The 25,804-nt window shown below is 61.6% G+C and overlaps 1 protein-coding gene across 3 annotated transcripts; it reads right to left on the minus strand.

Annotated features, from left to right (window-relative positions):
• Positions 1–7,846: 7,846 nt before the first annotated feature.
• Positions 7,847–24,782, minus strand: Hdac11 (histone deacetylase 11). Of its 3 annotated transcripts, XM_027931934.2 has the most exons (10): positions 24,723–24,782; positions 23,781–23,929; positions 21,684–21,784; positions 14,760–14,876; positions 14,078–14,120; positions 12,777–12,853; positions 11,839–11,901; positions 10,918–11,014; positions 9,515–9,693; positions 7,847–9,372 (listed from the first exon to the last, which is right to left on the minus strand). In XM_027931934.2, coding segments are annotated over exons 1-10 (1,044 nt in total). In that variant the 5' UTR covers positions 24,725–24,782; the 3' UTR covers positions 7,847–9,156. The 3 variants fall into 3 exon arrangements, with proteins under 3 accessions (XP_027787735.2, XP_027787737.2, XP_027787738.2); XM_027931936.2 differs by lacking the exons at positions 23,781–23,929; positions 24,723–24,782 and adding an exon at positions 22,047–22,400; XM_027931937.2 differs by lacking the exons at positions 23,781–23,929; positions 24,723–24,782 and adding an exon at positions 21,532–21,592 and having other exon boundaries at positions 21,684–21,770.
• Between the last annotated feature and the right edge of the window lie 1,022 nt (positions 24,783–25,804).

A 25,804-nucleotide genomic window follows, 5' to 3' on the forward strand; every position in this document is an offset into this window, starting at 1 on the left:
AGGTCTCAGCCTGATGCCTGCAGTTTGTCCCCACCCACCATAGGAGGCCCCGTCCCCAGCCCTTTTTAATATTTTATTCAGAGACAGGGTCGCGTTGAGTGGCTTAGGGCTTCGGAAGTGGCTGAGGCTGGCCTCCAACTTGCGATCCTCCTGCCTCAGCCTCCCGAGCCGCTGGGATGACAGGCGTGGGCCCCAACTCGCCCGGCTTCCCCCCTGGTTTTTAGGCAGAGGTGACAGATGGCTGACCACAGAGCTTGGACCCACCCCCACCCCCAGGTCACCCAGCAGACAACCAGGGTCAGCCAGGAGCTGGCCCAGCCCAGCAGCCCAGGGGAAGGCAGGGCCGGGCTGGAGGTGGTGGCTGAGTTCACTTCTCGACAACAGCAGGGGACGCAGCCAGATGTCTGGACGGCGTGTTCCACAGCTGGGCTCCGGGGACCCGGCCCCACCCGACCTGTGTCCAGCTGCTGCGGTGACCCTGGCCGGCCCTCTCTGTGCGCGGTTTTTCTCCTGAGCTGGGAGGGGGCTGGGAGGTCTTCTCGGGGTCAGGGGACCCTGCCTCAGAGGGCACCTCCCAGACTCAGGGACGGGGAGGAGGGTGTCACACACAGGGACACAAAGGCTCGGAGACCCGTGTCCTGCCGCTGCCCGGGGTCAGCCAGGCTCCAGTGACTTCTCACAGTGACCCCAGAATCGCTCATTTCTGGAGTGCCGACCGAGTGTCCACCGTTGTTCTAGAACCTTCTGTGGAGCCACCTGGAGAAGGGGCTCCCGAAACGACCCCATTCCACAGCGAAGCCATCGAGACCAGGAAGTCACATCACTCGCCGGAAGCCACGGGGACGTGGGCCGATTAGCACCCGGCCTGGACAGATGGACGGACGGATGGACAGGTTGGCCCTCCTGGCCTGGGCTCTGCCATCGTCCAGTAACAAGGTGCCACCTGTGGTTCCCAGCACTGTGGACCCCCCCCCCAGGCACAGATGAGGAGACCGAGGGTCCAAGTGGTGACGAGAATCCCCACAGGCGCTCGACCAGGCACTGAGAGTCACACCCTGGGGCCTGGGCTCTCGGGACAGGCTCCAAACTGTCCTGGTGACCCCCCTGGTGACACACGGCACTCCCTGAGCATCTGCGATGGGCTGGGTCATTCCCATGCCCACCTGGCCCTCGCAGGGGTCCCTGGGAGGATGCCTTGTTCTTACTTCTCAGAAGCAGCAATGAGGCTCCGAGGGCAGAAGTCACTTATCAAAGGCCACCTGGGTGGCTTGGAAAGGCAATGTCAGGGCCGGTCACAGGGGTCACACCTGTCCACCCAGCGGCTCGGGAGGCTGAGGCAGGAGGATGGTGAGTTCAAAGCCAGCCTCAGCCAAAGGGAGGCCCTAAGCCACTCAGGGAGACCCTGTCTCTAAATAAAGTACAAAATAGGGCTGGGGACGGGGCTCAGGGGTCGAGGGCCTCTGGGTTCAATCCCTGGTGCCTCCCCCGAAATAAAAAGCAACGTCAGGAATCTGACCTCTGGTCATGGGTCCCCAGAGTCCCCAGACCTTTTTGGATTGGCTTAGACATCAGGAGGCGGCTGTCCTGATGTAGGACGGTGGGGTCAGAGCCCGTGGGAGTGCCCCCCCCGTCCGTGCTGGGGACAGCCAGGGACTGGATCTTGGCCGACACCGTCCCTTCTTTCACAGTGACCTGTTATTTATCTGGGTCCAGCCACACCCACGTGAGCTCCCTCGGTAATTCTGGCCTCCGCAGCAACAACAGAGTCGTAATTTAGACACTGGGGGAGGAAACGGAGCCGACACAGTGTCTTTCCCGTGGTCTGGAAGAAAAATGGTCATGGAAGATAGGTCTCGGAGCTCATGGACGTGGGAAGGCTGACTGTCACCCACACGCATGGCCCTGGGGTTAGTTTTCTGTTACTGTAACAAAATCCCCCAGGCTGGGTGGCTTTACAAAGAGGAGATTTATGAAGGCCATAGTTCTACAGGCTCAAGGGCCTAGGGCCCGTGTCTGCTTGGCTCTGGTGACGACCCCACTGTCCTCAAGGCACATCCTTACACAAACCTACGGTGGCGGCCGTGTAAGAGCAGCCTCCAGAGTTACGCAGTGCACCACCTGAACAGCTGTTCACGTCAGCTCTGCCTTAACAGAAGTCGCTGAGGCTGGCCTCCGACTTGCGATCCTCCTGCCTCAGCCTCCCAAGTCGCTTAAGCGCTGGCTCTAAGAGCATCACCCAGAAGGCACACAGCATGGCCACAGTTACCTTCAGGGGGCACAGGGAGCGGCAGCCCTCCCAGCCTGCGCTGGGCCCTCTGAACTTGAGTCACCGGCTGTTCCTGGAGGCAGGAGTGGGTGGGCTGGGCCGGTTCTGTCTGGGGCGGGGGAGCCCAAGTTCCTCAAGGAAGGGACCCGGTGCCAGCTGGCCTCAAATGACTGCCCAGGGCAGCAGCCAGGAGTCAGACAGGGGGGTGGGGACGCAGCCCAGAGCGGCCACACCCAGGCCTGGGCCAGCCGCCTGCCCGCCCGCCCACGGGAGCCGCTCCTGCCCCAGACACAAAGTCCAGGGAAACCACGAAGACTGCAGCCCAGGCACATAGTCTGCGTGTCCCCTCTGGACTCCACAGCCATGTTTCAGGTGGACACTCAGGACGCTCAGGACTGAGCCCCCTGCAGGGGGCAGCGGTGGACGCTGCAGGAGAAGGTGCTTGGGGACAGCTCGGCTCCCTCCTTAGACTGGCAGGGGAGGCCACAGGGACTGGACTTCCCACAGGGCTCCTGGGTCTGCCCAGCTCCTGGCTGAGGATGGCTGCTGGCCAGCCCCATGGACAAGCCAGCTCCGCACACCCCCGCCGTCCCCCACAGGCTCCCTCTGGACACCGTGATCCCTGAAGGGGTCCGGTAAAGCGAGCCTCCTGCCCACCCATTCATTCACCCGCCCACCCACTCATTCATGGATCCATGGGAATATTATTTTATTTTAGGTGCCAAGGATGGAGCCCAGGGGCGCTTAACCCCTGAGCCCCGTCCCCAGCCCTTTTGATGTTTTATTTAGAGACAGGGTCTCGACGAGTTGCTCAGGGCCTCACTGAGTTGCTGAGGCTGGCCTCCAACTTGCCATCCTCCTGCCTCGGCCTCCTGAGCCCCTGGAAGGACAGGTGTGGGCCACCGCCCAGCTCGCTCAGGAATTCTTTCCCAAGTTCCTCCCTAGAGGCAACCAGTCTATAAAGATAACCCGGTCCCTGTCCCCAGCCTGTCCCCAAAGGTCCAGCTCACAGATGTGTTCTGTTTGGCCTTTTTGTGATTTTAAAACTTGATTTCCTACAAAAATCCAGACTTCCATTTTTTTTTCTTTGCGGTGCTGGGGTGGAACCCAGGGCCTGGAGCAGGCTCAGGGACGGGTCCGCCTTGGAGCTATTGTCCCCTTTAGGTTTAAAGTAGAAAACCTGAGGTCACACCAGCCTTCCCGCCTCCAGGTCATTTCTGGAGCCAAGCCCAGTGCCCCCTCCTGACCGTCCTGAGAACTGCACCCGGCTGCCCCGACCTCGCCCAGGTCCTGGGGGGTGGGGGGTGTCTTCAGCGGGGAGCCTCCCGGACCTGTCCCCACGCTGCCCCGACCCTGGCAGGCTGAGAGTGTCAGGGAGGGACTGTCGCCGTCCTGCCTGCGTTCATCCCGCCAACACAGAACTCTGGGTGTGCACAGTGCGTTTCAAGGGCGGGAGGCAGAGTGTGCAAGGGAGAGGAGAAAGGCCCCCAGCGACGGACGTCCGTGGCCTCGGCTCTGCAGAAACAAATGTCATGACGTCATGGCGGCCGGGACGTCGTCATGGCGGCCGGGACGTCGTCATGGCGGCCGGGACGTCGTCATGGCGGCCGGGACGTCGTCATGGCGGCCGGGACGTCGTCATGGCGGCCGGGACGTCGTCATGGCGGCCGGGACGTCGTCATGGCGGCCGGGACGTCGTCATGGCGGCCGGGACGTCATGGCGGCCGGGACGTCATGGCGGGATACACCCTAAAGGTCTACAGAACGACTGTTCCCACGTCTGGGTTTTGCTTGAAAATACTCTACCGCGCATGGGCGGTGTGTCCCGGGCGTTTCCAGGAGGCCCCAGGTGGCAGGTGGCCTGGAGTTAAGAGGAAGGACTCTGGGAAATCGTGTAGAGGGACGTGGGGGGGGGCTGGGGACCTGGGCAGCTGGCTGGGGGACCAATGACGACAAAGTCACTGCTGTCAAAGACTCAGGTGTGCCAAGAAGTCTCCTTGAGGGGAGAGACGGAGAGTCCCCTGTGTGGACGGCTGTGTCATGGTGGTTAGGGCAGATGACACAACATGAGGCAGTCACTGTGACAGGGAATACAGGGACCTGGAGACTCTGATCATATCCCTCGTCCCTGCTTCTCCCTTTTCCTTTCCCTGACTCCCTCCCTGAAAGTCCCCTTTCTCTTTTTTCTTTCTGAGTCTGGTTTTCTTTGCTTTTCATGGTGATCTCCACTTTCACCCATTTTACCACAAATGACACGATTTCATTCTTTTTCATTGCTGAATAATACTCCTTTCGGTGTATATAACACATTCCCCCCACTTTTCTCTTTTGATACCGTGGATTGAACCAAGGGGTGTTTAACCCCTGAGCCCCGTCCCCTGAGCCCTTTTTATATTTTATTTAGAGACAGGGTCTCCATAAGTTGTTTAGGGCCTCACTAAGTGGCTGAGGCTGGCCTCCAACTTGGGATCCTCGTGCCTCAGCCTCCTGAGCCACTGGAATTACAGGTGTGTGTCACTGTGCCCTGAGCTCAGTCCAAGGTGTATTGACCCCATTGCTCTGGGGCTTTGGCAGGTGACCGTGGTGGAAACGCAGGGGCAAATCCACTTGCTTCACGTCTGGAGAGTGAAAGGCAGGGGATGGGGTCCCCCAGCTCCCCTCAAGGGCCCACCCCAGTGACCTGAAGGCCTCCTATGGGGCCACACCTCTTGAGGGTCCCACCACGTCCAGCAGCACGGAGCTGGTGACCCAGCCTTCGACACACAGGCCTCGGGATCCAAACTGTCTCACAGTTTAGTGACTTTTGACAGTGGCCAGCCAGGTGACACTTTTCAGTACACAGGAACTGTCACCACTGTCCTGTCAACCGCAGTTGACCTTTGTCACCACAGAGCGGCTGGTCACAAACATCTTGCACAAGGACACCCACGGCCCCAGCTCTGTGGAATGTGGCCTCTTTCCCTGAGTCTAGGACGTGGCTCTGATGGTGACTTTTTCTGGATAAGTCACATTTATATAAATGCGTCCCACTTTGCCATCCTTCCTCCTGTGGCCATCTGAGTCGGGGCCATTTCTTGGCCGTGACGAATGACCCCTGTGAACCCTGAGAGACCCTTTGTGTGGACAGAGGGTCTGTTTCTCTGGGGTAAAAATCCTGAGAGAGGGGACTGGGCTGGAGTTAAGTCTTAGGGACAAAGTCAGCTTATTTGCTGCTGTGACTCAAGGACCCTCCAGCACAACTGCACAGGGGGACAGTGGACGTGGGGCTCAGGGTGTCCCAGGTCCCAGTCCACAGATGGCAGCTCCACTCCTGGGCCGAGGGGAGGCAGGACATCATGGAGGAAGAGTGTGGGGAGGGAGCAGCTCCCATGGGGACCAGGGAGCAGGGACGCCACTCTCCAGGGACAAATAGGGACCCCAAGCCACAGCCCCAGGGCCACCTCCTCCCCCACACCCCACCTGCCTCCAGGGGACCCCAGGGAGCCATTCCCTGCCAGGGTTCAGGCCTCACACCCCTCACTCCTCCTCTGGACCTTCCTGTGTCACCTCCCACGGGGACTGTGGGGACACAGTGTCCAGCCCAGAACAGCAGGTGTGGGACGCCATCCCAGCCAGAGAGCTGCCTTGGAACAGAGCCGGCATCTGGAGTCAGAGGGACTTGCGTGTGTTCCCTGGCTTCGTCACCACTTGCTGTGTGACCCTGGGCAGGTGGCTTCACCTCTCTGAGCTCTCTTCCCTCCGGGCTTTGCTAGGCTTGGCTGTGTGACCCTGTGACCTTGGGCACATCAGTTCTGTTTCCTTAACCTATAAACCCTCGTCCGCCCTTCACCTCCGTGACGTGTATACAGTAGGCACTCTCCCATTTCACAAATGGGTGAACTCACCTGTAAACGGGAGGTTATCCCGGCTCATAGCGAGGTGTCCTGACAATCTGTGACAGTCTCACTCCCAGGTGGCACGGAGCCTCCCCACGCTGTCCTGAGCCTTTAGCGGGTGTCCCCAGCCAGTGTCGCTGAGCTCCATGAAGCCAGCTCCGGGCAGGTGGCCCTGGCCCCCTCCCAGCGGCTTGGCTGACCAGGGAGGCCCGGGAGGCCCGCTGGGCGGGTGGGGACGAGCCAGCGCCTGTGCCCAGGCGGCAGGGTGGCCCGTCTCTTCCCCGCCCCGTGGCGGGGCCTCTTAGCCTAGCCTCAGGGGGTTCCCCGTTGTTGGTGGCACTGTGACAGCTGGCTGCTGTCGGAGAGCCCTTGCCGGCCCCTCCCCCCACGTGGGAAAAGTTACAAAATCCTTTATGCAAGTGACTTCCAGGCCTGGAGCTGGGGACCAGGGGACCACGGGGACAAGGGAGGGACACTGCACCCAGGAAGCACCTGTGTCACCCAGGCTGAGTTGCCACCTGCATCCTGCACACCGGCTCCAGCCCTGAGGCTCAGGATGGGGACCCTGTGACCCCTGGGGGGGGCAGCTGTCAATCAGAGCCGGTGTCCTGGAAGCCCCAGATGGCCCAGCCCGGGGGGCTTCGGAGGGACTCCTACAGGGGACAGGCGCTAAGGGCTGGTCTGGCTGAGGCTGTCAATCACGGGCTCCTGTTTGGTGACATCTTTCCAGGTTTGCCTACACAGCTCCCCAGGCTCACCCCCAGCCTGTCCCGGCTGTCACCAGGGGTGACCAGGCCAGCCAGGCCAGCCTCGACCTCTTCATGAACTTGGTGCCTTAACCTGTGACCAGGGACTGAGTGCTGGTGCCTCACCCTGGGCTGTCCCCAGCCCTGTTCTGTGTTTAAAGACAGGGTCACCCTGAGCTGCTGAGGGCCTTGCTAAGTGCCCGAGGCTGGCCTCCGAGTTGCGATCCTCCTGCCTCAGCCTCCAGGTCGCTGGGATGACAGGCGTGGCCACCACACCCTGCTCCGTGGGGCACAGCAAGGCGCACAGATCCCATGACCAGGCCTGACTTGCAGTGGCCTCGATGCTGGCCAACAGGACACTGCTCGTGGCCCTCAGGCTAACAGTCCTGGGTGCCCTGTGGCCCTGCGGTCACTCCCAGGGTAGGGTCCCCGTTCCTGGGGGGAGTGTCCCTGTGCACGGGGGAAAGGGCTCCCAGCCTCTGGGAGTGAGGCTCTGGTCCTGACCGCCCCCCACAGCTGTGGGTCGATGGACACCAACTGTCCTCCCCCCAGAGGGCCTGGAGCCCGGAGGGTGGCCTCTGTGGACGGCTGGACAGGCCCAGGCCCTTGGTGGCACAGTCAAGGTCGGCGGAGCCCACTGCTGGCCTGTCCCCAGCCCTGACGTCCCTGTCCTTGGCACTCAGTGGACTCTGAGGGGTCACCCTGCTCCCACCCAGGAGGGGTCGCCGAGGGACACCTTTGACACTCAGTCCCCACCTGCCTCCGGTCCCCTCATGGGCTCACACAGACCCCAGGGCCAGAGACCCTCCCCTCCCGCCCTCCCAGACCCCAACCCCAGTGGCCTCAGCCCGGACACTAAGATGGACAGCAGCCCACGTGGGGTCACCGCCCTGGGCTCCCGTCTGTCCCCTCAGTCCCTGGGAGGCAGGGGACCCACCCCAAGAAGACACGGCAGCCAGTCCAGTCAAGAGCCTTTATGGGTCTGGGGGACAGAAGCCCCACAGTGACAAACCGCAGCCTGGAGGTCCCCGGCCCGCGCTGGGCACAGGTGGCTGTGGGGCCCTTGGGTCAGATCCAGGTCACCACGGGGGAAGGGACCCTGTTGGGCCTGGGCTCTGCTGCAGGGGGTGGCGTAGGGACAGCCTGGGATCGGGGGACCCTGCCCGGCCCCAGCACGGGGTGCGAGGGACACTGCAGGAGCCCGTGGACGCACCTGGAGGGTGGGCCAGGTCAGCTGACCAGTGTCCCCACCCCCCCACACCGTGCCTGGGGCTAGGTGGCAGTCACTGGCTTGGAGGGGGGGTGCTCCCGTCACCCCACACCCGAGGGGACTCTGAGTGTCCCCTTTAGGGCAGAGGTGGCGGAGGGGCCAGAGGCAGGCACTCGGCTCTGTGCATGGGGACAGGAGGAGGACCTGGGGACTCGGGGTGAGGCCACTGGAGATGCAGGCCCAGGACCCACCCCAGCTGCCACCAGCCTGGGACAGAGACCTCGCTGCCACCACCCTGGACACCCCGCCTGGGGCCTCGGTTCTGTGGGACCTGGCTTGGCCCCACTTTCCCTCGTGTCCCCTCCCCAGCCGCCTCCCTGTCCCCCCACACCCCTCCAGGCCCCTTCTGAACTGACAGGTCGTCCCCAGGACCTGCCCCTGCGGCTGAGTGGGCGATCCACGGGGTGTCCTGGGCCCCCCCCTTCGTCACCACACGGGGACCCCGCAGGAGCAGGCCCAGACCTTGCTTTATTGGGGGGACCCCAGACTGGAGAGCCCCCCTGCGTCCCTGCCCCAGGTCCCACGTCACACGGCTGGGGACATAGGCCCCCCGGGCGCCTGGCGCTGGGCTGTCCTCGGCAGCGTGGCTCCTGACACCTGAGGCATGGACAGTGGGACAGCCACCTGCGACTGGGGGGAGAGCCCAGCAGGGTGGAGATGGGGACGTCCTCTGTGTCACCGACCAGGACGTGTCCAAACCACAGGGCCCCCTGGCCTCCCGGCCTCCTCTCCTGTTCTGAAGACCTGCGGCCTCCACAGGGCCTGGTCCGACCCTGGACCCCAGGGGATCTTGCCTGGCCGCTGTCCTGCCCACGGGGACCAGGGACCCGGGCGGGGAGCAGAGGGGCCGCGGCGGGCCCTCCTCTGGCCCAGGCGGGGACGGCTCGGCCCTCCTTCCCCTCGGTGCGCTGGGCGCCCAGGGCCCCACAGGGTGGACACGGCACTAGAGCAGGTGGTGGCGGGCCGGAGACAGGCTGGTGCCACCTAGCGCAGCGCAGGTCACGACACCGAGGGCGAGAGCAGCGGGGTGTCTGAGCTCTGGGTGGAGATGCTGGGCGACTGGGGTCCGATGAGATCCAGGTTGCGCAGGTTGAGGATGGAGTCGGCGATGATGCGCGCCGTGCGCTTCTGGTAGCCCCCCGAGGTCACCATGAGGATAGGGATCTGCCGGCTTCGGACCACCCGGAACACCAGCTCGTCCCGCTTCACGATGCCCTGCGCGGGGATGGGGAGTGGAAGTCCTGCTGCAGATCTAGCCCTTCTCCGGCCTGCTGTGGCTTCCACCCACAGGCTCCCAGCTTTCCTGCTGCTGCAGAATCCCCCAGAGCCCGTGCCCCCCGCCAGCGTCAGGACCTACCTCTGGGCTGATGGCCAGTCCCCCGAGGCGGTCCCCCTCGAGGACATCGGTGCCAGCGTTGTAGATCACCACGTCCGGGCTGTGCTCCTGCAGGGCCTTCTCCATGTTCCTCTCCACCTTGTGCAGGTACTCCTCGTCCTCCGTGCCCCAGTCCAGCTCCACCTTGCGCCTGATGGCCTCTGGGACAGGGGGACACAGAGTGCCCATGTGCAGGAGGACTGGGGCTCAGGATGGGGAAGCCCGTGAGCTGTCGGGGCTCAGTCACTTGGACCACACTCGTGGCAGACTCACCCGCACCCCAGGCAGCAGTGGCCCTGTTATGGTCTGGGTGTGGGGTACCACCCAGGCCCAGGGGAGAAAGGCTGGTAGACAACCTGTGGAAGCACCAGAAGGGGCTGGACCTTTAAGAGGCGGAGCCAAATGGAAGGAAGTGATGTCACTGGGGGCGTGGCAGGGCCTTTAAGAGGCAGAGCCAAATGGAAGGAAGTGATGTCACTGGGGGTGTGGCTGAACCTTTAAGAGGTGGAGCCAAGCAAAAGGAAGTGATATCACTGGAGGTGTGGCTGAACCTTTGAGAGGTGGAGCCAAGCAAAAGGAAGTGACGTCACTGGGGGCGGGGCTCCACTGCTCTCTCTCTGCTGCCCCTGTGCTCCCTGCCATGACCTGCTGCTCTGCCACAGGCCCCAAGCCATGGAGCCAAAGGTCCACAGACCTGAGCCCCCAAAACACTGATGCAGACCCACCTGTCCTTCCTGTAAGGTGGCCACCTCAGGTGTTTTGTCACAGAGGTGAAAAGCTGAGGGTCCCAGGTCCCTGCCTGCAGAATGGGCAGGTTCCCGCCCACCAGCCTCATCTGGGCATCTCGGCCTTTTGGTGGACGAGTTTAACCCACTTTCCTTCATTTTTCAGGAACATGCACTAGAACTTATATTGCCATCTTATTTTGTGTCTCCTCTTTTCTTGTCTGTCCACTGGTTCCCCCTGACATATGGACACTGTGGTCTTAGGTGGGTCTAGTGACTTCATTTATTTATTTTTATTTTTGGTCCCGGGGATTGAACCCAGGGGACCTTAACCCCTGAGCTACATCCCCAGTTCTTTTTATATTTAGAGACAGGGCCTCGCTGAGTTGCTCAGGGCCTCACTAAGTCGCTGAGGCTGGCCTCTACCTCCCAATCCTCCTGCCTCAGCCTCCCGAGCTGCTGGGATTACAGGCATGTACCACTGTGCCTGGCTTCTTCAGGTCCCAGTGTCCTTATGTGTCAAAGGGGAACAACCCCCACCTTGTAGGGATACTGAGGAAAAAGGAGGAGACTTCTATGGGGTTCGGAATGTAGGACATCTCGGGGAGGTAGCCCCATCTGAGTAAGCGTGCACTGGGGACGCAGGGGACAGCAGCTTACGCTTGGCAAAGCGGTCCCCGGGGTAGATGTGGCGGTTGTAGACGTCCATGATATACACACGCTTGTCGTCCATGAAGTCCCGCTCGTGCCCGTTGCCCTGGGAGGACACGGAGGCTGCTCTCGGGCAGGAGCCCTGGGGACGCAGGACTCGCCCACCCCACCCTCCCGTGTGACACTCCCCTGTACTGGGCAGCGTAGCTTGCCCTTGAGGACAGAAGCCTCCGTGGCTGGGATCCAGACTGGGACCTGGCTTCCGATCTACAGGAGGACCCCAAGGAAGCCAGGCCTCTAGGGCTGTGTCCCCAGCCTCCTGCTCGAGTCTGCGGGCGCCAGGTGGGATCAGGGGTAAGAAAAGCCAGCTGTAAAGGGCTGAGCAGTGTCACCTGACCTGAGGGAGCCCAGCCAGCCCAGGGCCACTAAAGGAGGAGAGCAGGAGGGGCCGCTCCATCCCACCCTGCTCACAGTCCCGAAAAGAAGGAGCCCATGAAGTGAGGCCCAGGGGCCTCGGGGGGCCTGGGAACTGTGTGTGAGCCTCGGCCTAAGGGACAAGGGTCCCCGGAGCTCATCTGCGCCGTGCAGGAGGCGGCACTCAAATGGTTGGCAAGCAGTAGGGAGCCACAGCAGGGTATAGAGCACCGTCAGACCTTGGCTCAGGACGAGCCACTGTGTGGTGATGGTGAGGAGGGAGGGAGGACCCAAAAGCAGGACCTGTCCCCCTGGGTGGGCTTGGGAGGGCACAGGGACAGAGAGTCCCTCCACCCGGGCCTGAGAAGCAGAGGAGGGGACAGAGGCCTCATGCAGGACGTCCCTGGAAGGAGGGAACCCTCCGCGCAGGGTTGGGGTGGACAGGAGCTGCTGGGGACACAGGGAGGGTGTCCCCTGCCACGGGGGATGCGGGACGGGGCTCCCACGGGCGCTCACCTGATGGGCATCGAGGTCGATGATGGTGGCCTTGGAGACGCCGTCCACTCGGTCAAAGAGAAACTGCCAAAGGAGGGGAGGGCAGGCATGAGGACCCGGCAGGGTGGAGAACAGGGGGACGCAAGGGCAGGGGGACATGAGGGCACAGGCCGCAGGCCCTCTCGCCAGTGGGCCCGAAGGTCACTTTCCGGGAGAGCTGTGTGGGCAGTGGTCAGATCCTGGGCCTCCCCACACTCCCCTGGAAATGCACAGAAGTTGGGGGACCCCAGCCTTTCTGACACTAGGGCCGGGGGACCTTGTCCTCTGAGCCCCGTCCCCAGCCCTGTTCTGTGTTTTATTTAGACACAGGGTCTCGCTGGGCTGCTGAGGGCCTCGCTTTGGCTGAGGCTGGCCTCCAGTTTGCGATCCTCCTGCCTCGGCCTCCCCAGCTGCTGGGATGACAGATGGGCCCCGAGGCCCAGCTTCCCCAGGCTTTGCCTCCTGCAGGGCCGAGCCCTTGAGCCTCCTCTGGAAGCCTCCCTCCTTCCCCTCCTGCCCTCCCCTGGGTCTCTGTGCTCCCCCCTTCTCGAGGGCCATGGTGGCTGAGCCCCTGCCCGTCCCCACACCCAGCATGAGGCCACTGCAGAGTGGCTGGGGGCTCTGGGGTCCGGCAGTCCTGAGGGCCACCCCCCAGCTCACTCTGGTGTGTGACAAGCCCCGCTGGGCCTCAGTCTCCCTGGGAGTCCCCCGTGGGGGTCCAGCCGTGGGGGACAGCTGGCGGGGCTGGGCGCACAGTGGGCGCCGGCTGCTGCCAGGTCCCTGTTGTCGGGTCCCTCGCTATACCCCCTTGGCCCCCTGGTCCCCTACCTCACTGACCAACCCCGGTCAATGGCTGGCCCCATAGAACTCAGGACCCCGGGCCCCTGGAGCCTGGTCCCCACCTGCATTCGGGGACACACCTTGATGGCCAGTGTGATGTCCGCGTAGGCACAGAAGCCCCCGCCCCGGTCGCTAGAGCAGTGGTGGAAGCCGCCCCCTGCAGAAGGCAGACGGCGGTCAGGGCCATGGTCAGGGCCACCAGGGGCTTGGTCCCCTCCACGGTCCCCCTCCAGCCCCGGAAAGTCCCCTCCAGCCCCAGGTGGGCAGAGAGCTGGTCATCTGCCCGAGCTGGGAGCCCACAGCCACCCTGCAACTCCTGAGGGACCCGGCCGCAGGCTGCTCTGAACAGACCGACACCTGCCCTGGGGGCCACATCCGAGGGGGCGCAGCCCTCCCACCAACCAGGTCACTGGCTTGGGTCACAAGGCAGTGGCCGCCCCCTCGGGGCTCCTCCCAGGGCCCAGCTGGCTGGAGACTCCCAACAGCCCCGAAGAGGGCACTGCCACCACTAGGCCCTTTTAAAGAGGAGACTTTAAAACAGAGAGGGTCAGCAGTTTGCCCAGGGTCACACAGCTAGGTCGGGGCAGAAGCAGGATCTGAACCTGGCTGGGCCAGGACCCGGACCTTCGGCCAGACCACCAGACTCTCCACGGGAGACGGGCCCTGGGCCATGGAGTCCCCTGGAGGGCATCAGGGGCCCTCAATTGCGCGGGTCACCATGACACCATCTCTGGGCATCAGCACCCAGAGGTGACCAGAAGGAGGTCACGGCCAAGGCCCACAGGAGCCTCCTGGTGGGAACTGGGCTGCCTCAAGTAGAAGAGGACACCAGGGGGCTCCGCAGACTGTGAGCGCTGTGTCCCCAGGAGGGAGTGACAGGGCTTGTGCGAGAGTCCAGGGGCCAGGAGGCGCTGGGCCCTGAGAAGGCGCGTCTGCCCACCGACGTGTGACCAGCCCAGGCCCTGGGGACACCGGAGCCTTTCTTTCTTTTTTTGTGGGGGTGAGGGGGGTACTGGGGACTTAACTCGGGGGCACCTGACCCCTGACCCTGTCCCCAGCCCTTTTTCTATTTTATTTAGAGACAGGGCCTCGCTAAGTTGCTGAGGCTGGCCTCCAACTCTCAGTCCTCCTGCCTCAGCCTCCTGAGCGGCTGGGCAGATGGAGCCTTTCAGGGGCCATGTGGAGGCAGGTGTCCTAGCGACCTGCCCAGGGGACAGGCAGGCTCTCTGGAGGGAGGCTGGGGAACTCTCTAGGTGAGGGTCCCACTTACCAGGTGTCCCGAGGGTGCCTCCAGGTCCCTGCATAAGGAATTTCAGGGTGGCTACCTCTAGTCCCGTCCTGTGCCCAGCCCCCCTCAGGCCAGCTCCACGGGGGCACTCACCTACGTTGATGGCCCAGCCGCGCTCCACCGCCAGCTTTCCCGCCTTCGGGGACAAGCAGAGAGTGAGGTGAGGCGCCCCTCCACCCGCTCCACCCACGGGGTTCCAGCCAGCTCCCTGTGGCCACCGGGGGAGGACGCAGGAGCCACCCACCCCAGCCCCAGCCCACTCAGCCCTTCCGGGGGCAAACCTGCGACTGGGCAGGGGGCCAGAATCAAACTGAGGACTTATCACCAGAAGAGGGTGATTTGATTTTGTTTGTTTGGGTCCCAGGAATTGAACCCAGGGCTGCTCAACCCCTGAGCCCCGTCCCCAGCCCTTGTCATATTTTATTTAGAGACAGGGTCTCTCTCAGTTGCTCAGGGCCTTGCTAAGTGGCTGAGGCTGGCCTCCACCTTGCGATCCTCCTGCCCCAGCCTCCCGAATAGCTCAGATCACAGGCTTAGCCACCAAGCCCGGCAGAACATGCTCTGGGGGTTAGAGGCACCTTCTACACCAGCAAATATGGCGACCGGAATGCGGGGAAGGAACATTATGAATTCTAAGGTCCCCAGATGGGCAAGGGTCTTGGAGAAAGGGTCCCTCTTCTGCGGTTTGAGTGACATTTAGGGCTTTGCTCTCCACCCTGAGTGGGGGCGGGCACCGCAGGGCAGGAGAGGCACCGGGTGGGCCCACCCTACCTACCATGATGGTTCCTCCTGTCTGGATCCGAAGGGGCCGCAGCACCTTCCTCTGCACAAGGAAGTTGGGGAGGAAGATGACAGGAGGGATCTCTGTGATGGTGGCGACCGCGAAGGACCACTGTGGAGAGAGAGGAGGACCCAGGAAGTGAGACTCCCCTCAGCACCCGGGACGGACTTGGGCTCCCTGGGTAAATGCACTTCCTGTGGCAGGAAGTGAGAGCCAGGGCCAGGCACAGCGCACTGGCCTGCGATCCTAGCAGCTCAGGAGGCTGAGGCAGGAGGATCACGAGTTGGAGGCCAGCCTCAACAACCCAGCGAGGCCCTGAGCAACTCAGCGAGGCCCTGTCTCTAAATGAAATGAAAAGGGCTGGGGATGGGGCTCGGGGGTGAAGAACCCCTGGTTCAGTCTCCACCATGGAAGGAAGGGACAGAGGAAGGAGGGACAGAGGATGGGACAGTCGGAGGGAGGGCAAGGCTGCTACGGCCACCGGCCCCTCCCAGGCCAGGCTGCAGGACCAGGTCAGCCCCAGGGTCCTGGGCGCCTGAAGCCCGTGGGTGCCCTCTGGTGTCCACAGGAAGAACTGCAGCTGGGTGGACCTTGGCCGTCCTGGGCGCCCGGCCAGGGACCCTGAGGCCCTGCGCAGTCTTCTGCTCCTGAGGGGGTTAGATGCCCCGTAGTTGAAGGGCCCAGACACCTCCATGTCCCCGGGCACACACATCACGCACTGACCCCAACCCTGCCTGGCTGAGATGCATCCAGGGCACTTTCCCTGTCACCAACTCCTGCAAGAGCCCCACAGGGCCCGGCGACATGTCCAGGGACAAGTCACTCACCTTGCAAGCACTAGCACGAGCCTCCTGAGCGCCCACCCTCAGGCCAGGCCGCTCAGCCTGGCAGGAGGCTCAAGTCCATGATCAAGAGAAGCCGGGAGCCGGAGCCAGGGGTGCGCTACCTGTCATCCCAGCAGCTCAGGAGGCTGAGGCAGGAGGATGGCAAGTTGGAGGCCAGCCTCAGCCAGTTAGCAAGGCCCTAAGCAACTCAGGGAGACCCTGTCTCTAAATTAAATTAAACAGGGCTGGGGACGGGCTCAGGGGGTCAGCATCCCTGCAGGGCGGTGGGTGACCGTCCTGGGCGGGTCCTGCCCGTGCACACTGTCGCTGCAGCAGTGGGGAGGCCCAGAGTGCTGTCCCAAGCTGCTCCCGTGTGAAGCACAGGGCGAGGCACAGGACTGGGCACTGCTGATGGGCTGTAGCTGGCACAGGAGGCCCTCTGCTAACCCCACCCAGCAAGGGCTCGGCTCTGGGGCCAGGCTGGACAGAAGTGGGGCGGGGACAGGCCGGCAGCAGCCTCTTCCCTGGGCCCTGCCCTGGGCTGTGTGATTTTGGACACAGCCCTTGCCCTCTCTGTGCTTTGGGCTCCCCATCTGCAAACAGGGCCTCGAGTGAGGCCCTGGAATGGACACCTGTCGCAGGGGCCTGTCCTCGGCCGTCTCCACTACCCGGACCTGCGCTGCCCCGAGCCCCTCAGCTCTCCCTTCCTGCAGCACTTGTCCCCGGTGGTCACTGCGTCCCTCACTACGGTGGCAGCACCTTGCCTGCCCTCCCTGCCCAGGATGCTCCTGGAACCGCCCGCAGCCGGGTCCCCACCCCTGGCTCTGCTCTTAAGGCTGTGGTGGCCCAAGGGCAGCAGCATAGCACTGAGAATATGTCACACAGGCCAAAGTGCAGTCCACACCAGGGACATCGGGGACATCGGATCCCAAAGCCCCGGGTGGCACTGGCAGGCACAGGTTGGGACGAGCCACGCGGGTGGTCAGGACCGACCTGAGGCCACGCCTGGGACCCCTGGGCCAGGCAGGGTGGGAGGTCCCGCCAGACGGTGGCCAGGAGTCAGGGCCTCCACCCGGCTAGCCTCAGTGGGGGGCCACCTCTGCAGGGCACACGGCCAGGCCCACTCTGGAACCTTCTGCCCACCCGCCCTGCTGCAGAGACCCCACTCTCCTGCGGCTGGGTCTCCCCTGCGGACATCCTCACAGAGGTCCGGACCCAGGAGTGCGGTCAAGGGGGGACCGGCCACCCCACTGTTCCCGTGGAAGTGACTCTGCCCTGTCCCCAGCCCTTTTTACATTCTATTTAGAGACAGGGTCTCACTGAGTTGCTCAGGGCCTTGCTAAATTGCTGAGGCTGGCCTCCACCTTGTGATCCTCCTTCCTCAGCCTCCTGAGCCGCTGGGATTAGAGGAGTATGCCACTACACCCAGCCATCCCTAGGCCTTTTTATTTTTTATCTTGAGACAGGGTCTTGCTAAATTGCTGAGGGCCATGCTAAGTTACTGAGGCTGTTCTCCAACTTGCGATCCTCCTGCCTCAGCCTCCCAAGTTGCTGGGATGACAGGAGTGCGCCATCGTGCCTGGCCAAAGGGCATTTATTTTTTAACCTACACCCCAAAACAAAATAAATCAAACAATACCCACAGTGAATATCATAATGGTAAACGACTTTCCACCTAAAGTCAGTGCTAAGACAAAGTTGCCTGCTTTGCCGTTTCTACTCAACACAGTATTAGAGGGTCAAGCCTAAGCAATTAAGCAAGAAAAATAAATAAAAATGCACCCAGATTAGAAAGTAAAACTCAGTCTATCCACAGAGGGCACGATGACAGACCCAGAAGATCCTGGAGAATGTACACACGCAAACACTGACGTGAGAACAACACGGCAAGGTTGCAGGATATAAGATCCATGTGCAAAAATCAGTTGTCTCTCTAAAAACGAAACCAAGGAGGCCGTTCCATTAACAGCTTCGAGAAGAATCAAAATGCTTGAGAATGAATTTAACCACAAGGTGAAAGACTGAGCTACGGAAAACTAGAAAACACCCCTGAAAGAGATGAAAGAAAACCTCAGCGAACGGAAAGACATCCCATGCTCATGGATCGGGAGACCAAACACGGGGAAGAGGCAGGACCTCCCAAGGAGGCCCACAGACTGGAGGCAGTCCCTGTCAGAAAAGGGACAATTGGACCCTATAATGCATATGGACTCTCAAAGAAGCCCAAGTGGCCAAAACAATCTGGAAACAGAAGGACCAAGTTGGTTTGGGAGTCCACACGTCGAGACCTGTCACAGAGACCCAGGGATGAGGCCGGCTGACAGACGGCAGACCCAGGGGTCAGGGGCATGGACGTGGGAGCCCAGGAACAGGTCCACACACCTGTGACATCTCTCCACCAGGTACCGGGACCATTTGACGGAGGAAAGAAAACACTCTCCTTGAGAGAACTGGATACCCACACGGAAAAGGACGAAGCTGGACTCTAACCTCACACCACATGGACGATAAGTCTTAGGCATCGGGGACTTAACCCAGGGACACTCGACCACTGGCCCCGTCCCCAACCCTATTTCGTATTTTATTTAGAGACAGGGCCTCACTGAGCTGCTTAGGGCCTCACAGTTGCTGAGGCTGGCCTTGAACTCACAATCCTCCTGCCTCAGCCTCCCCAGCCGCTGGGAATGACAGGCATGGGCCACTGCGCCCATCCTAGGGGTAAATCTTTATGAGCTTGAATTTGGCAATGGGATTTCCACTTGGCCCAGCCATGAATTTTATCAAAATAGTTTTAAAGAGGAGAGAGGGAAGAGGAGAGGGAGAGACAGAGAGACTGACTGACTCCAAGTTCCCATTCGCTCCCCCTCTACCAGGGACTTCTGCCCCCAGGAGCTGAGGTTGGTGACTCCATTACTTGGTAATTTTGTTTGTTGACTGGCTTTCCAACCTTTCAGCTCCACAGGGAAAGGAGTTGGCCTCCTATGTTCCATCCTAGCCCTGCAGCACCCACAACAATGTTGGGCTCCTGGGCGTCCACTGGAGTGGCGTGTGACCGGCGCAGCCTGGCACAGGGTGCCCAAGGACACATGCCCATGCTGCCCAGCACGGACCCGGACCGCAAGACAAAGGGTCATGGAAGTCCGCGGAAGGCAGGAGCCCGGCACTGGCCGAGCCCAACTGCCTCCCTCCATGGGCAGCTCTGGACCTTGCACACAGTAGGTGCTCAGTAAACACGGGTTTCCCTGCTCTGATGTTTTGTTGCAAACATCCGATGGCTTTTCTCCTCGGTGCCCTGTGCATGGACACTCCTGCAGGGCCGGGCATGAAGCCCAGAACCGGGGTGAGGACAGAGAGGGACACAGCAGGGGACAGGATGACCATTACGTAACTCACAGAGAACAGCCATGGAGCTGTTCTCGGGGACCCCTGCGGGGACACTGCAGGGCTCTGTCCTCAATCCCACAACAGAAAACAGGGACAAGAAACCGCACGCAGGAGGGTGGGCGGGGCCACTGCAGGCCACCCAGCACCTCGTCCCCCACAGCCAAGCCTCTCCCGATGGCCCAACCTTCCCTGGCCACCAGGGGGTCCCTCCTCTCCGTGGGAAACCAAGACCTCTCCCCTCCCCAGTCTGTGGCACCTTCTCCCTTCACAGCTCCACTGGCTTGTCACCTCTTTGTCGTCTCTGGTGACAATTTAAACCTCACCTCCTTACTTGATGCTCTCTCTCTCTCTCTTTTTTTTTTTTGGTACCAGGGATTGACCTCAGAGGCCCTCGACCCCTAAGCCCTGTCCCCAGCCCCACTTTGTACTTTATTCAGAGACAGGGTCTCGCTGAGCTGCTTAGGGTCTCGCTTTTGCTGAGGCTGGCCTCCAACTTGCGATCCTCCTGCCTCAGCCTCCTGAGTGGCTGGGATGAACTAAGATGCTCTTGTGCGATTATCTTGGTTTCAAGCCTCCACAACTGACTTGCAAATCCACAGAGGCAGGAACCCTGAGCCGCATTCTTCTCTTGGCGCTCAGCACACCACTGGCATGGAGTAACGTGTGTGGACTGACCAGTTCTTCACCTTAGTAAGCGTCTTGGAAATCATCACATTTCCCCTTTTGCTTTGGCTGCCAGGGAGCTCCATGCTGAATGGACAGCCCACCTAGTACCTTCACTTTCCCCTTCAGGTGCCAAGCCTGCGTTCTCCTCCGGCCTCAGTCTATACCTAGGACTCTCCCTGCTCAGACCTTTAAATCATTACTCTTTATCACGAAGCAAGCTGCTCCCGGGTTTTTGGAAGGAAGAGGCCAGGAATGGACACTTCCCTAGAAGTTCCCCAAATGGGCACCTGGAGCCTGACCCCCCCCCATCTTATCTTGGTTCCATTCTGATCTGACCTCTTTCTGCCGCAGTCAGCGCCTCCGGCCCCTGCCCTCCGCTGGCCCTTGGGACCATGACAGATGTGTCCTCCTGGTCCAGCCCCTGGGTTATTGACTGGGGTCCCCTGGGACCGTCCACCTGAGCCCCCGCCAAGCCTCACCCCTCTCTCTCCTGGGAGCCTCTCTCTGCTGACAGGGAGAGCTCTGGCTCCGGCCTCATCTAGGACCCCCCCAGCCCAGCCAGGAGGGGAGGACAGGGAGCCCCGAGGGCTGTGGGATGTCCTGCCGGGTCACCCCTCCTGGCCATCTTGAGCAGACGCAGCCTCTCTCTGAGCCTCACTTTTCTACCCACACATCAGGGGCCTGCTGACCTCTGGCGCCCACGTGACTAAGTCCACTGCGAGTCCAGCCAGGCAGCTGGGGGTCAGGCCTTGCTGACACGGCCCCACCCCGAGGCAGGCTGGCAGGAGCAGATCCCCATCAGCCACACACTCCCGCCTGCTCTCTGCTCCCACTAACGGGGCCCAAATGCCCGGACCCTCGGAACCTCAGCCACTAACAAGAGCTGTGAGGTCTCCTCCAGAGAGGGGTCCTCAGTGGGCAGCCGGGGGCCCAGGTTGGTCTCTGTGTGGAATTTTAAAATCTTATAACAAGCACAAGTGTCATCCCAGTGGCTCAGGAGGCTGAGGCAGGAGGATGGCAAGGTGGAGGCCAGCCTCAGCAACTTAGTAAGGCCCTGAGCAACTCAGTGAGACCCTGTCCCTAAATAAAATGCAAAAAAGGGCTGGGGACGAGGCTCAGGGGTTAAGCAGCCTGGGTTTAATCCCTGGTGCCCAAAAGAAAAAAAAATGAGTTGGCACATTCATAAATAAGAAAGTCTCATTTAATCATCTGAATTTCCGGCTTCTCTTAGAAAGTCAGGTGCACTGGCCACACGGGGCCCACCGTGGACGCACCGTGGACCTGCACAGCAGCCACAGCAGTCCTCCAGTGTGTCCCAGGTCTGTCGCCTGCCCACCAACTTCTTTATGTCCCCTGCTGGTCCCTGGGGATGGTTGAACTAGTTTTGAGCCCAACAGGTTTTGGCAAGTCTTTATGAGAAGTCCTTGGAACTGAATCTTAAAGTTCAGCCTAATATAAAAACAGTCAGAAGCAGAAGAGGGTGAGGTGGATGGGGACAGGGGCCAGGGTCTCCTCTCCCCCACTGCAGTCATCCCAGCAGGGTCTCTGAGATCTGTTTGCGGAGCCCAGACTGAAAGTCACCAACGTAGAAGTGACTGCGTCCCACGAAGCAGAAGGTTCGGGAGAAAATCCTTGTTTCTTTCCTTCTTTTCTTTCTTTCTTTTTGGTCCCAGGGATTGAACCCAGGTTGACTACCCCCTGAGCCCCGTCCCCAGCCCTTTTTCTGTTTTATTTAGAGACAGGGTCTCGCTGAGTTGCTACATTGCTGAGGCTGGCCTCCAACTTGCGATCCTCCTGCCTCAGCCTCCCACTGGGATCATAGGCGTGCGCCACGGTGCCCAGGTAAAAGCCCTGTTTCCACATCTCCTGACCAAGGGGAGCTCACTACATACCAAGAAGGCTTTCTGTGGCCTCTGTCTTCTCCTCCAGAGAGAAGTGACTCCCATGTTCCTCCTTCAATAGGAACAGAGAGGGTGGCCTGAGGCCCAGCGCCCACTCTGGCCACACCCCTGGTCGGAGGAGCCCCAGGTCCCCAGCGCCCTACCTTTAGCTCGTTGAGGTAGCGCCTCGTGTGCACCACCAGTAGGTCCTCCTCCGAGGCCTCCCGCGCCTCCACCAGCATGCCGTCTGACAGCAGGCTTTCCTCTGCAACAGACAGACAGACGGCGCTGCTTCCTCCTGCTCAGCTCCCACCCACCCGGCCCTCCCGGGCTGCAGCCTGGACCTGCACAGCCCTGTCCCCAGAGCTGGGCACGGTGAGCCTGGGGCATCCTGACCCCGGGCTGCCTCTCAGGCCACGGTGGATGACCGCCAGGCCCTCGGGTGAGGGTGACACTGAACCCTACATGCACAGCAAACCTCGGACTTCCCAGGCCACCAAGACAGCAGGCCTGTCCTCCACGCCCACCTGGCCTCCGCTCACATCTCTGTCACCAAGGGTGAGCGGCAGTTGAGCCACAGCCACCAGCCAGGACTGGATGACATAGCTGCTTCATGGCTTCCTTTTAACCATGACTTTCTATTTTTGGCCCGTGAGACTGGCTTTTCCCATTTAGATGACATAATGTTTCCTCTTCTATCAAATTTAAGTTTGTTAAAAAAAAAAACAACAACCCAGAGGCGAAGTCATTAAAAATATGCAGTAAATAGTGGAACAGGTGGTATGAAGAGCCTGGCAGGCTCCCAAGAGTGGGTTGCAAGTGACTGGTGTTGGGCAACACGGCGTGATTTCCATCTCCCTTACGTCGACGAGATTTGCTCCATTTTGCAAAAGTAGAACCTGTGGCAGCTGCCCACGCCTAGAATCCCAGCCCCTCCGGAGGCCGAGGCAGGAGGATCGCAAGGTGGAGGCCAGCCTCAGCCACTTAGCAAGGCCCTAAGCAACTCAGCGAGACCTTGTCTCTAAATAAAATACAAAATAGGGCTGGGGAGGGGGCTCATGGTTGAGGGCCCCTGAGTTCAATCCCAGGTACAAATAAATAAAAAAGCAACAGAAATCAGCCCTGGTGGGAACCAACTAGGGCCATATGTTTTCTATACAGAGCTCCAAGCAGGAACTCCATTCCAGAATATTCCATGGCTCCTTCCTTAGCAGGGCATCCAAGGCCCCTCGCCCCATGGCTCCTGCCTCCCTCCCATGCTCATCCTCGGGAGCCAGGAGTGAGCTGGCCTGACTATTGTCCCCTAGGAGAAGGAGACAGGAACTCTTCTGCTGAGATCCTGGGTGATGCAGAAGCCCCACAAGGGCCGAGCAGACAGTGAGGGAGGACATCATTGAGGAAGGCAGGGCCACTCCCGAGTGAGCGTCAGGCAGGCTCTTGCCTCTCAACTGGCCTCGGTTGTCACCGTCCCTGTCACCTGTGACTTTATGCTTCCTGTTTTCCTCTGAATGCCTACTCCAGCCCCTACTGCAAGTGGAAAGCCAGTCTCACTCGCCAGAGAGAAAAAACAACCAGAAATTTAAAAAATATAAGATGGAAAACAGCCAGTGTTATTAATCTCCAGTTGGACCCTATTTTCCACAGGACTCAGAGCCCAAGCCTTGCTCTAGCTTTTGTGAAAAAGAGAACCGGACTTAGGTGTCAAGGACAGGCTCGCCCCGAGGGGGGACCTTGCCCATGGTGTGATCAGGAGGGACGGTCAGATCCCAGGGCATCACTTTGGCTGCTCTGAAGGAAAAGCATCCAGGATAAGCCAGGAGTGGGCAGGGCCTGGAGACTCCCTCTCAGCTTCAGGCAAGCAGGGTGCTGTGTGTTTTAGGCATGTTTGCAACCTTTCTGGGCCCAGTTTCCCCCATCTATCATCAGCCAACCTTGGAGCAAAAGCGCCCCAGGTCCCAGGTTCTCTGAGTGGGTATTAGACTGCTTCAGACTCCCACGTCCCTGGGTCTAGCGTTAGCCAGCTCCTCCCTCTGGGTCTGTGGGGCAGAGGGGGGACTTTATCCGCAGCAGTGGGGAGCCACAGAGGGTGAGTCTGTGCTTGGGAGTCTGTTCTGGAAGATGCTTTTGCCACAGGGAGGAGCGTAAGGGAATGTGATGGTTGAATCCAGAGGCAAGAGTCTGATGCTCCCGATGGGGATGATGATGGGGAGGACCCGGGGGGGTGAGGAAGCCCACGCAGGGCCCCAGGAAACCTTTCCTACCTTTTAGGAAATTGATCACCTTGCCCCATTTCCCGGCATCGAAAGGGTGCAGCTTCTCCAGGCCCATGAAGGTAATGTTGTAGCGCGGGGAGTACACGATGGGCCAGTGTGTCTCTGGCACATGCTGGTAGAGCTGGCTGGAGTGTGGCCTTCCGTGCACAGGAGGGAGGACAGACACACGGCTGGGTCAGCCCTGGTGTGCAAAGCAGCCTCCCCGTCCCCTGATCAGACCCCACTGACCCCCTCTGCTGCAGACAAGGGCCTCTTAACAGAAATCAGAATCGGAACAGGTCTGCACGGAGCCCTTGGCGGCTGGCCCTGAACCAGATTCCAACCCAGTCCTCCCTCCCAGCAGCCGCAGGAGCAGGAGCCACAATTGCACCCGACTCTCCAGGGACCAGGTGTGCCCAAGGTCACACGCCCAGTCGGTGCAGCAGTCGTCAGCGCACCCAGGTGTGTGGGCCTGCAAGGCCCAGGCCGTGCGGTGGCGGCTGTTGCAAGGGCTGCACTAGTGCATCCAAGGAGCGCGCACGGCAGGGCTCGGGGAGCTGCGGCACACCCCGGGGCCGGGCGGGGATCACTTGGGGTCACGCAGCTGTCCCCCTCCTCCCAAGCCGCGCAGCTGCCCCATGGGGACCCAAAACCTGCTCTGGCCGCCGCCGTGGGGACATCCGCACAGCTGCCGGGGCCTGGGCTGGGGCAGGCCGCGCACGAGGCCGCCCCGCCAGCTCCGGGGGCCGTCCCTGCGATCCGGAGATGACCAGGGGGCGACCAGAGGGCTGGCCTGCGCACCGGGCCCAGCGACCCTCGCCCGCCACAGTGGGGCCCGCACCTGGCGGGCCGGAGGGGCGGCCGCGCACTCGCGCCCCTGCCCGCAGGGACCCCGGGGACCCCCCGGGCTGCGCTGGCGCCCCGATCCGCACCCACCCGCGCCTCACTCACATCGCGGGGCCGGGCCCTCCCAGCGCTGGCCGCCGCTCCGCCACCGGGCAGGGCGGGGCGCGAGCGGGGCGGGGCCGTCTCAGGACACGCCCCTAGGCGGCCTGCTCGGCCGGGGAGGCGGAGCTCCTCCCGACTCCGCCCCCCGCGCCTGCGCCTGCGTCACAGAGGGATGAAAGCCCGCGAAGAACTGGAACGCAGAAAGGAGGCCTCGCCCCCAGCGCCCGTCAAACCCGAAGCCCCGCCCTCCTCAGAAGAATACCCAATAGGATCCCGCAACGTTCGTAAAGCCACGCCTTCGGGGGGCGGGCCGCGTGGGATTTCACCCCGGCGCGTCCAAGAGGAACGTGCGGCCGTGGCCCGCCCCGGGGGCGTGGCCACGCTTCGTCCCGCCTCCCCGCGCGCCGCCCTCTGGGAGCTCTCCTAGTCCGCTCAAACCTGCTTTCCCTGTGGGCCGTGCCGCAGACGCGCCGTGTGACTCCGGGCCGGCGTCTGCGCCTTCTGGACCTTGGCTCGCAGTGGGGAGCTGCGGGGACGGAGGGCGTCGCTCCGGTCTTACGCAGTAGAAGTCGCGATCCCTCCTGCTCGGAGGCCACTCCGGCGCCCCCCTGGGATCGCAGCCCCCCGCCTGGTCCCGCTGTGGGCCGCTCCGACGGGGGCAGGAACTCCCCGAGCAAGTCCTGCTGGCTCTGTGGTCCTCGGTTTCCCCGTCTGTGATCCAGGCTTCAGGGTCCACCGGGGTACCTGTGCACAGTCCCCGTCCCCATCCCCCCCCCCCATGGTGTCAGTACACAGCCCTGTCCCCATCCCCCGCCAAGGTACTTGTGCACAGTCCCCGATCCCATCCCCCGCGACGTCCCAGGACGTTGAGACAAGCCCCAGCGACACCGGGGGTGTCCGTGGGACTGGAACCCGCGAGGTGCACCCACAAGAGAGGTCCAGAGAACTCCAACAATGGCCCTCTGTCCGCCTGGCTGTTTGCACGGGTTGGTGCAGCTGACAGAGCTCTGCCTGGATCCAGCAGCTGGGCACCCGGTGGCCCTGCTGCGGGCTCCAGGGCAGAGCCCGCAAGGCACCTGACCACA

The sequence above is a fragment of the Marmota flaviventris genome, chromosome 20, assembly GCF_047511675.1.
Source record: "Marmota flaviventris isolate mMarFla1 chromosome 20, mMarFla1.hap1, whole genome shotgun sequence".
In the NCBI taxonomy this organism is placed as follows: Eukaryota; Metazoa; Chordata; class Mammalia; order Rodentia; family Sciuridae; genus Marmota; species Marmota flaviventris.